This window comes from Cetorhinus maximus, chromosome 20, assembly GCF_964194155.1.
Source record: "Cetorhinus maximus chromosome 20, sCetMax3.hap1.1, whole genome shotgun sequence".
Taxonomy (NCBI): Eukaryota; Metazoa; Chordata; class Chondrichthyes; order Lamniformes; family Cetorhinidae; genus Cetorhinus; species Cetorhinus maximus.
In genome coordinates this window covers 93,494,422-93,506,709 of record NC_135898.1, presented here as the reverse complement: position 1 = coordinate 93,506,709, position 12,288 = coordinate 93,494,422, and the positions used below count along the sequence as shown (strand labels likewise).

Here is a 12,288-nt window from a genome sequence, read left to right as displayed (position 1 = left end):
CACTAAAAGTTTTGTGTTCGGCAGCACAGGCTGAAATTTGACCCTCCCAATTAGCTTCTATTTGCCTTTTTGGATTACATGGCTTTCATTTCCATAGCAACCTTTCATTTTAATTGCAACCTTAAGTCATAGGGTCTATTCTTAGAAATGATCTCACAGCCAGGAATTCCAATTATACCCTTTCCAGAAGCTTAATTTGTTTTCACTTTGTTTAAAGGGATATCTCCAAAAATACAAGCTTTTTACAAATTGCAGTTATCTCTGTAAAGTGGCATATTATTGCCCTTATACTTTTACAAGAAGTAATCCATGGTCTACATGAAGCTTTCCTGCATATTGATCCTTTCTAGTTGTAGTGAATTTGATGAGTGTCAGTACTGTTACAAGATCACCATTAATACTCCACCAAGGAATGTTCTATGGCTTAAGCTGCAGCTGAAAATTCCTAAGCTAACTAAAACATTTATGCAAAGTACAAACTGGTATCTTTACACACTATTTCTCCTGCTTGTGGAACTGGCTACCATTGAATAGACCTCTGCCATTAAATACAGTACAAGTACAAATCCATTACTTGCTGAACCAGCGTTGATGCCATATGTATGTTTTCCCTTTTGAATGGAAAGTGATTGTTTGAATGAAAGGACAAAAATGCAGAAATGAACTTAAAAAAGGACAGATAATGTTTTACACCAACAGAAAATGCTGGAAATACACAGCAGGTCAGACAGTGTCAGTGGAGAGAGAAAGGTCATTGACCTGAAATGTTAACGCAGTTGCTCTCTCCACAAATGATGCCTGACCTGCTGAGCTTTTCCAGCATTTTCTACTTTTGTTTCGTATTTCCACATCTGCGGTATTTGATTTTGAGAAAATGTATAACTGGTTTCTTTATTTCTAGTTGTGGGCAGGTCGGTGGTGATTCACAATAAAGGGCCTAGTAAAACCTTGATGGATTGTGCTGACATTGTTGCTGATAATCTAGTGAAGTCACTTGTTTTTCCGAAAGTGGACTCATTCAGCAGGTAAGAATTGGACTAACATGGAAAGGTTGGAGTAAGTTACATAGTACAAAGTATAGTATTACAAAGTGTTTACAGCACGGAAACAAGCCACTTGGTCCAATAGGTTCATGCTGGTGCTTATGTTTCACATGAGCCTCCGCTCAACCTTCTTCATCTAAGATCATCACCATATCCTTCTATTAATTTCTCCCCCTTGTCCTAACGTCCCCTCAACTACTTCTTGTGGTAGCTTGTTCCATATTCTTCCCATTCTTTGGATAAAGAAACTTCTGAATTCCTTGTTGGATTTATTGATCACTGTCTTATATTTATGGCTCATTGTTCTGTTCTCCCCTGCAAGTGGAAACATCTTTATGTTTACTCTATCAAACCCTTCATGAATCTTAAAGGCCTCTACCAGCTTATCCCTCAGTCTCTCTTTTGCAGAGTAAAAAGCCCCAGTTTGTTCACTCTTTCCTGAGAGGTATAACTTCTCACTTCTGGTATCATTCTAGTGAATCTCTTTTGCACCTTCTCCAATGCCTCTGTATCCTTCTTATAATATGGAGACCAGAGCTGTTCGCAGTACTCCAGGAGAGGGATGTGAGCAAGACCCTATACATATTTAACATGACTTCTCTGTTTTTCAATTCAATCCCTCAAGAAATGAGCCCCAGTGTTTTGTTTGCCTTTTTTTGACATAATTAACCTGCATCACTACTTTAAGTATGCATTTAAGAGTTAACCACATGCTGTGGGTCTGGAGTCACATGTAGGCCAGACCAGGTAAAGATGACAGATTCCTTCCCTAAAGGACATTAGTGAGCCAGATGGGTTTTTACGACAATCGGCAATGGTTTCATCACCAGACTTTTAATTCCAGATTTTTTATTGAATTCATATTTCACCATCTGCTGTAGCGGGATTCGAACTTGGGTCCCTACAGCATTACCCAGGGTCTCTGGAATACTAGTCCAGTGAAAAAACCACTATGCCATTGTCTCAATTCAATCTCTCAAGAAATGAACCCCAGTGTTTTGTTTGCCTTTTTTTGACATAATTAACCTCCATCACTACTTTTAGTGATTTGTGTATTAGTATCCCCTGTTCCTTCTGTCCCTCAACTGCATTTAGAACTTATTTTCCAAGGAGTGTCCTTCTTCTTATTCCTACCAAAGTGCACAATATCACAGTTAATTTGCCAATAACGCATTCATTCTGCACGTTTATTGATGTCTCCCTATATTTTGTCACAGTTCTCATTTGTATTATTTTAGTTTGTCCACAAATTTTGAGATTGTAATTTGTATTCCTGAGTCCAGATGATTTATGTAATAACAGTGTTCACAGCACCAATTCTTATGGAATACCATTTCCCACCTTTAACCAATTGTGAGTAACTATCTTTAACCCCTATTCTCTCTTTTCTGTTATCAATTCTGCTACTTCTTATCTTACCCCATATGTTCTCAATTTGGGCATAAGTGTACCATGTGGTACCTTATCAAAGGCCTTTTGGAAATCAAAGATTGCCCTTATCTACTTTTTCTGTTACTTCAAATAATTCATTAGGGTTGGTCAAGCATAGTCTTCCCTAAAATCCGTGCTCACTACTTTTTATTATACTTGCTATTTCTAGATGTTTTTCTATTACATTTTTGAGTGAGGTTTCTATTATCTTATTCAATGTTAAGCAAATTGGTCTATAGTTTCCTTGACCTGTTCTATCTCCCTTTTTAAATATAGGAATCACATCAGATGTTTGTCAGTCCTCTGACATTATTCCCTTTGCAAACAATTTTTACACATATGCAATAGTGCCTCTCTTCTGTTCCCTAACTTCTTTTAACATGCATAGATGTAATACATCCTGACCAGCAATTTTAACCTTTTTAAGTTTGATCAGTTTATCAATTTTAAAATCTTTTTTTAAATCTTTTTTGATCTCTTCTAATTTCATAAACATAACAAAATATTTAAGATCTATTCAAAATTGTAGCAGGAAAATGTGAATCTACTTATCACTGAAAAAAAGGAATGAAATTAAATAATGAATGAAAGAAAAGTCTCAATTTACATGCCATAGTGTCGCCACCTCACGCTGCCTCCATTTTGCTTTTGGAGCTTTGTGTCCACAGTCTTTCCCTCCTTTTCAGACACTGACTATGCTTCAGTTCCACATTATACCTCACCTCACGTTGCTTCAAGCCAGACTTAGAACCTTTGATGGGATAGGTGACAGCCTAGTGTGTCTCATTAGATTTCGTTTCAGTAAGCAGATAAAGTAATGGTAATTTGAAATAAAAAGAGAAAATGCTGGAAACGCTCAGCAGGTCAGGCAGCATCAGCGGAGAGAGTAACAGAGTTAGCATTTCCAGTCATTAATCTTTTCATCAGAATTGCACAGATCAAAATAGTGGTACTGTAATTTGTTGCTTTCATAATCCAATAAAAATGATTTTTTTTGTAACCTTCATCCAATTGCCAGCTAATTGGAATCAATCTTCCTTCTTTTGCTGTTCCTCATCACAGAAAGGGAAAAGCCAGATAGGGACCAGGAGGAGAGAAATATCAAGAAAAATAAGGGGTGGAGTGATACGCAATGGAAACATGCCTGTACCATGCCTGCACAGATGTTTATCATGCTTGATGATGTTGGGTCGCATTCCCAGCATCATCACGCCTGTACAAAATAATGCAGTAGACAGGCGAGCCTAAAAATTGGGAGCCTGTCCGCCTTATTCAAATTCAATTAAGCTGCTTATTTAAGTTTGCTAATGTCCCAGTTTACTGGAATAATATGTGCTGTGAGCAATAAAACACTTAGAGAGTGTGAATCGCACCAGTGGGATCTCTCTTTTTTCACAGATTGGTTAAAAGTCACCAGCTGGGTCCATAGTTTGACCTCAGCAGTTCAGGGTGCTGTGAGTGCTGCCAATATTTGATATTGAAAGCTGCGTTTCCAGGGGATACATTTGCTGTTCTAAGACGTCATTTTTCCTGCAGAAAGGTGCATTTAGACACTCAACTGTACCTCAGCCTCCATGTAAGTGAAGGCATGGGAATACTGGTCTTCATGGGAGACACATCGTCCAGTGAGGAGGAAATGAAGAGGAGGAAGAGGAGATTGAGAGGGAAAAGAAGAAGGGCAGATGGCGAGGTTCAGAATGCACTGGCGGACATGAGGGTGGTAGACCTGTGCTGGAGCAAGAAGTTGATGCAGGCCTAATGCTGCAGCAACAGAGGCGCAGGAGGAGTTATGCTGCCAATCGAGTTTATAGGCAGAGAATGAGCTACCTTCAGTTGACGGATACATAGTGCCGGAGGATACACTACAGAACATCCAGAAAAAAGGGCATTAATTGGCATTTCAGAGCTTTCATTGGATGTGCAAAGTAGAGAATGAGCTACTTTTAGATGACAGAGACACAGTGCTGGGGGACTACTCTTGGGTAGCTTAATTTCATCATGTCTCAAAGGTAAAGGAGGAATTTACGCAATGGGTGGCAGCCTCAAGCCTAAGGCCACCTGCCCAGAACCACATCGATACCTCCATAGAGGCATCAGGGCCACGAACGGTGACATTGGTGCATAATGCTGCCTTGGATCTCAGGGGTACTCACAAGGCTCCAGCATTTTTGAGCCTTCCCTGTATCTTCTTGTACAATAGTACACATAGTGAGGACTTATTCACCCTTGCCGATCTCAAGAGGTCATTCTGCCTCTTCCTGCATTGCCTCCAGTTTCAAGGCACAATCCCAAGCTGCTGACCTCCCTGGCCACCTCCTCTTAGGCTGGTCGGGTTATAGGGGGAGGTCTCCTCTTCCCATCAGCTGGCATAAGGTCCTCACTCCTGATGGGCACAGCCTGGAGGAGGGCACGGAGAGATTCATCATCAAAACGCAGAGCAGTTCTGGCCATTCTTCCCTGCCTCTCCCCTCACTCCCTTGTCTCGGCCATCTATGGAGGAAAACATCTACTAAGCAGCTGCTCAATTGTAATATCTTGACATCATGTGCATGATCAGGTTTAATGCCATCTGTGTTCCCTGGCAAAAATCAACTCAAAGCCTCTGCAGAATTTAACACGCTTTGCAAAATAATAACACACCTCAAACAAAGCCTGACAATCTTTCTGAAAAAAAACCTTCCTTTTGGCTTTTACTTTTCTACATTCACAGGCTCACCTGACACTGCCCTGTGCCAGGCAGCCCTTTACATCAGTGACTGTGACCTCCTTCCAAGTGATGGCCAACGATTACAGCTGCCAGACATCCTGCCCTCCTGCTCAGATAGGGTGGCAAATGTGAATCCTCCAACGTCACAGCCTTAAAATTGACTCTGAAGTCATCAATTGGCTAATTGCCATTTTATACGGGCTACAGCAATGGCAGGTGCTAGAGTTGGAAATCCATCCTCTTGCAGGCCTGAGTCCCACCTTCTGAAATGCGGCAAATTATTCAGCCCAAGGTTACATGTACAGATAATCATAAAGATATGTGCTCCAAACCTCTTTACTACCCCAAAAAAACCTTTACCACGAATGAAAACCGTTTGTTGTACAGATCACAGTCTTTGTGATGCTTTTAGTGCCTTTATTATAAAATAATGGGTGGAATTTTCTGCTCCCACCAATGGCAGGAATCGTGACAGGCTGGGGCACAGAATGTGGAGTGATGGCAAAATTCAGTTTCCCGCTGGCAGGAAATTAGTTTGGAATTTTGTTCTCCCGACTTTGATGGCGGGTTAAAGGCAGGTCAAGTTTCCTGCAGATCTATGTCGGGAACTGCATTTGCATTCATTTGCATCTGATAAATGTTTATTAAAAGGCCAACCTGCTGGAGTTACGTTCCCCTTCCAAATTAAGCGCCCCACCAGCGGATAATTAAAACGATCAATTTCCCCACTGTATATGAGGGGCGTGCACTTAGTGGGCTTCACTTCATCAATGGTACGTAGATGCCGCTTTCGCCTACCTTTAACAGCATTGCTGAGAGATTTCGGGTGCTTGTACCACAATCTGCGCCAAGGCTAGGTGCGGGAGGCAAGACCAGCGGAGAGGAGGAAGACGGAGGCAGGACTGTGTGGGAGGGGGTGGCGGAACATGGGAGGAAAGAGGAAAGACGGAAGCATAACTTGTAGGGTGTTGGTGGAACATAGGAGGGAAGGGGCAAAAATGAGGCAGGACTTAGGGGGGGAGGTGGGTGCGGGGCGGGGGTGGGGGGGCGTTCAGGGGGCAGAGTGGAGTAGTGAAAGACTGTCCTGGGTCAAGAGTTATAAGACCGTTCAAGGAAGAGTCAGACACTGTCCTGGGGCTGAGACCACGCTGTCGGGGACATATTGAATAGACTGTCCTGGGGCTGAGACCATGCTGTCGTGTGGGAGATTGAACAGACTGTCCTGGGCTGTGTGGGCTATGTTTGAGTGCTCTGCATGGCACACATGTCTTGGTTCCAGTCTTGGTGGAGGAAGGCCTCTCTGGACAGTGACGGTCATTCACAGAATGTTGTACAGGACATGGTCAGTCAACTAAGGTCTTTGGTTCTGAGGGTTAGAGTCATGGCATCGGGAAGCAGAGAGCACAGTTACATTCAGAGGAGCCATTTGGATTCAATAAATTGGCAATTTTAAAGTCATGGGGCGGGTATTGGATGGTCTCATGGGGGTGGTCTCGGAAAGTAAGCGTGCAGGTGGCCTTGAGAAAGGAAGGGGTCATAGGCATGGCGACATCAATATTGAAGGGAACGGGAGGAGAACAGGAATATCCACGTTCACAATGATGGGGTCAAGAGTAATGGGGGAGGCTAAATAGTAACAGGAGGGATGGGAATTAGGAGGTGGTGACTGTGGAGGAGGATGGGAGGAACTTGATGGGTGATGGGGGCAATTGGAAGGTGTTGTCACATTCACAAAGGTTAGGAGCACTGAGTAATGACAGGTTGGGAAAACAAGCTTGAAAAAAACAATACAGAAGGAGTCTTAAGCTGTGTGAGAGATGTTCATGACCACTATTTCAGGCTGATTGAAGGGGCACCCTATTAATTATCTGCTCAAGACATGGAGAACAAGGCTCAGCTAAGCACTGGTTTTGAGGGTCAGATGCCCTTTGAAGGAGTATTGCTCCTTTACTAATGGTGTGCACTCATGCAAAAATCCATTAAGTTTTGGGGCTACATTTGAGTTGGGCTGATTGGCCATCTGATCCTGACAGAGGCATGTAAAAGGGAAGGATGATCAAACAATCAAGGGCCACGGCTGCTGGACAGAAACTACATGTGCACTACAAGCCTCGATATTCTCATTTTAATAGCAATGGCTTACAGGACATAATACTTAAAGTCATGACTAAGCTAGTGTCTAGGCTAATGGAGGCAAGCTGACAGTACTGGTTCTGGCACATTGATGTATTCACCCTGATCAAGACCCTCTTTGTGAATGTGCAGTCACGTCAGAGGGGGATACTCAGTCTCCTGTGGACCTGTGGAATGTGCACAGATACAAGGAGGAGTGGAGACTGCAGACTTCAGGCAACGCTGCCCTCTTGATAGCTTTGTTGTGAGTGAGGAGAAGAAGGACCCATCGCTATATGGCACAACTCATAGAAGACTATTGACCAGTTTGTCATCCACAGAGTGTATCTATGGAGAGATACGATGCTGCACATTCAGCCATAAGGTCCTTAATAGAGCAGACTATTGGCCTCTTAATGATGTGTTTTGGATGTTTGGACCAATCAGGCTGGGCTGTCCAACAAGTACCACAGAGAGTGTCCCAGATCATCATTATTTGTTGCGCCCTGCACAACCTTGTGCTGCAAAGGGGGGTTGATTTGCCACATGATGACATGGAGGAGCTACACATCTCCTCAGGCGAGAAAATGTTGAAGGGAACGAATTTGAAGAGGGTGAAGATTCAGACAAGCCACGTGAGGATGCCATTGCATAGGCACAACGTGGAAGATGTGCCGATGACAACCTCATGACTACAAGATTTCAGGAGGAATAAGGTGAAGACAAGCTGATAGGAATGCAGTTCTCCTGATGCTTTGATGCAAGGGAGACAATAAGACCTTCATTGTCATCTTCAATATCTCATGAAAGGCCTTCAATCTCAAAATGGCAACAGAGGAAGCATTAGTCATCTTCAACCCTAACCATGGGGTCATCCTTGGAAGGTGCAGTACCCTAAGCAGCATGTGACCACTGTGTAATAGGACAAGCACTGCACTAGCGCTCACTCTTAAGCAACTACACATAGTGCAGTTCTTTGAACCATGGCGTGAAAAATTCACTGGTCATAGCAGCCTTCAGGAGGCAGAAACACTATTGCACACATCAATGCACTCATGCCAATGTGACAGGAACCTAACAAGGCAGCTCGTAGAGGAAAAACATCCATCAATGATTATTAAAAACAAAAACAGAAACAGAAATACCTGGAAAAACTCAGCAGGTCTGGCAGCATCGGTGGAGAAGAGCACAGTTGACAGAAGTTCTGTTGAAGGGTCATGAGGACTCGAAACGTCAACTGTGCTCTTCTCTGCCGATGCTGCCAGACCTGCTGAGTTTTTCCAGGTATTTCTGTTTCTGTTTTTGTTTTGGATTTCCAGCATCCGCAGTTTTTTGTTTTTATTTACATCAATGATTATTGTTTGACCGTCTCAAGACAGAGCTACGTTAGTCCCGTCATAGATACTGATGAGCACTCAGGAGATGTGCCAGAGCATTGCTTTCATAGCATGACAGCCCTCCAGATTGTTCATCTCACAAAGTTCAATATTTCATGTGAACCCTAAGACACTGCACAGTCATATAACGAAATCCATATCAATTGGTGTTCTGTGACCTAACAGAGAGATTTTGTCAAGCAACGCTATGCAGCCCTTCAATAGCAAAGTAACATCATCACAGGTAATTGGATGTCATCATTGGGATGAGCACACATCTCTGACATAGCACATTCATGCCCATCTAGCAGACATTTCAAATGTCACCAAGTGGAATCAACTTCCATCGCTCAGCATCATGCATGGGGAGAGTGTGAACTAATAAAGAAGTAATGTTCAGCCTTAAAAGTGGTTATGAAATAACACTGCAGGGAGGCTTGAAAGGCTATTGTGCTTGACAAAGAATGAAACTTTAACCAAAACCTCACAGTCATAAAATAAAGGACATTGCAAAACGCACTTGGATAAAAAAGGCTCCAATGTGGGTTGCAATAAATACTTATAACATCCGCAAAAAACAGACATGAGGGCTGTAGCATCAGGATAATCACTAACCTTGATGAACAATTCTCATGAAGTCACATAACGTGATCCTCAGATACAAGGCTTACATGTGCATTGTCCAACCATCATTTTTACATTGGAAGTGCCTTTGTTCAAGTCGCTGATGTGGAACTAAAGGCAATTGACTGAAATAAAATTGAGACTTCATGGAACTGAGGGACAAGATGGGAGATAATTGTATGGGTTGCATTTAGTACATTTGAATGAGAACGGGACATTGCATTACATCGATGAGCCATTCAGTACCGGAGACTTTGAGGGATAAAAGTGAAATATATGTATAAAGGTGAAAAGTATATACAGCGATTGGAAACCTGTGCCGCCATTGTGCATTAACAACTTCCTAATTTTCCTTACTCTACTGCCATGTCTAGGTGCAGCCCTGACATCCGTAGCAGAGATGGAGGCAGCCTGCTGACTGCTATGCCCTGTTGTTAGATGACTTTGGCAGGCATCGTATGGGGGCCTGGAGGGTCCTGGCCAGCTAAGGGTCTCCTGCTCCGGTGCAGGTGCAGCCTCCTTGGCCTGACCTGCTAGAGTTGATGGGCAGAGGAGATTTGGACTGGCTGGGCACCCTTGGAGACTCCCTTTGGGTGCCCAAGTATCACTTCTTGAGAAAGAGTGCCTTGAGGGAGGTTGTGGTGCCCTGTCCCCCTTTCGCTTAGCCACTACTGGAAGGGCTAGAGTGATAGTGTGCAGGTCTGAGCGCAAATCTGGCAGAAACTGCTGGACCTGGGTCTCCAAGGCAGCCGCCATTCTTCTCATGGAGACTTTGCTGCGCTCGCTTGCCAGAGCCATGACATCAGACAACGTGGATGAACTCCTCCAACCTTCATTCCAGTCTGTTGTTGGCTTCTGACAACTCTGCCTGATGTTTTCCCTGCCTGTCTTTGCATCTGCAACATTTGTCTTAGGACTGATTGCAGACACTCATCATCGGACTTGGATTCTGCACGCAGCAGTCCTCTGAGTAACCAAGGTATCAGCTATCACTTTCTCTGCCTGCTGTGGACCCATGTATGTGAGGTGATCACCAGATTGTGAACCCAAGCCTACTCTAGAACTAGGTCCCATCAAGGTGCGTGTATCTGTACTGGTGGAGGCGGCAGGTTTTTAAAAATTTATTCATGGGATGTGGGCTTTGCTGGCTGGGCCAGCATTTATTGCCCATCCCTAGTTGCCCTTGAGAGGGTGGTGGTGAGCTGCCTTCTTGAACCGCTGCAGCCCATGTGCTATGGGTACACCCACAGTGCTGTTAGGAAGGGAGCTCCAGGACTTTGACCCAGCGACAGTGAAGGAACAGCGATATATTTCCAAGTCAGGATGGTGAGTGACTTGGAGGGGAATTTGCAGGTGGTGGTGTTCCCATGTGTCTGCTGCCCTTGTCCTTCTAGATGGTAGTGGTCATGGGATTACATAAGAAATAGGAGTAGGAGTAGGCCATTTACATCGTCCCGCGTCCCCCCACCCCTCCAAGCCTGCCCCGCCATTCAATAAGATCATTGTTGCTGTGCCACAGGCCTCAACTCTTCTTTCGTGCCAGCTCCTCACAGCTCTGAATGCCCCAATATTTCAAAAATCTATCTCCCTCCTCTTTAAATACTCTGTGATCTATCCTCCACAACTCTCGGGAGTAGAGAATTCCAGACATTCACTACCCTTTGCGGGAAAAAATTCCTTTGCCTCTCAGTTTTAAATGAGTGCCCCCTTATTCTGTATCTATGTCCTCTAGTTTGAGATTCCCCCACTAGCGGAAACATCTTCTCAACGTCTACCCTGCCAGAATGTTGTGCATTTCAATAAGACCACCGCTCATTCTTCTAAACTCTAATGAATAAAGGCCTAACCTGTTTAGCCGTTCTTGATAAGTCAACCCCTTCACCCAGGAATCAGCTCAGTGAATCTCTTTTAAACTACCTCCAATGCCAGTATATCCTTTCTTAAACATGGGGACCAAAACTGTGCACAGTACTCCAGGTGCGGCCTCACCAATACCCTGTACAGTTGTAACAAGACTTCCCTATTATTAAACTTCAACCCCCTAGCAATGCAGGCCAAAATTCCATTTGCCTTCTTAATTATTTGCTGCACCTGCATGCTAACATTTTGTGTTTCATGCACAAGAACACCCAGATCCCTCTGTGCTGTCTGAGGAGCCTTGGTGAATTCCTGCAATGCATCTTGTAGATGGTACACACTGCTACTACTGTGTGTTGGTGATGGAGGGAGTGAACGTTTGTGGATGGGGTGCCAATCAAGCGGGCTACTTTGTCCTGGACGGTGTCAAGCTTCTTGAGTGTTGTGGGAACTGTACTCATCCAGGCAAGTGGGGAGTATTCCATCACACTCCTGACTTGTGCCTTGTAGATGGTGGACAGACCTTGGGGAGTTAGGAAGTGAGTTACTCATCACAGGATTCCTAGCCTCTGACCTGCTCTTGTAGCCACAGTATTTATGTGGCTAGTTCAGTTCAGTTTCTGGTCAGTGGTAACCCCCAGGATGTTGATAGTGGGGATTCAGTGATGGTAATGCCATTGAATGCCAAGGGGCAATAGTTAGATTCTCTGTTGTTGGAGATGGTCATTGCCTGGCACTTGTTTGGCACGAATGTTACTTGCCACTTGTCAGCCCAAGCCTGGATATTGTTCAGGTCTTGCTGCCTTTAGGCAGGGACTGCTTCAATATCTGAGGAGTTGCGAATGGTGCTAAACATTGTGCAATCATCAGTGAACATCCCCACTTCTGACCTTATGATGGAAGGAAGGTAATTGATGAAGCAGCTGAAGGTGGTTAGGCTTTGGACCCTACCCTGAGGAACTGCTGAAGTGATTCCCTGGAGCCGAGATGACTGATCTCCAACAACCACAACCATCTCCCTTTGTGCGAGGTATGACTCCAACCAGTGGAGAGCTTTCCCCCGATTCCCATTGACTTCAGTTTTTCTAGGGCTCCTTGATGCCACATGCAGTCAAATGCGGCCTCGATGTCAAGGGCA

The 12,288-nt window shown here is 44.2% G+C and overlaps 1 protein-coding gene across 1 annotated transcript in view; it reads left to right on the top strand.

Annotated features, from left to right (window-relative positions):
* cusr (Copper-only SOD repeat protein) overlaps positions 1-12,288 on the top strand; it is a 195,286-nt gene that overhangs the window by 141,767 nt on the left and 41,231 nt on the right. Inside the window, exon 7 of the mRNA XM_078565163.1 lies at positions 902-1,025. Coding sequence (XP_078421289.1) covers positions 902-1,025 — 124 coding nt within the window. The remainder of the gene's footprint in view (positions 1-901; positions 1,026-12,288) is intronic.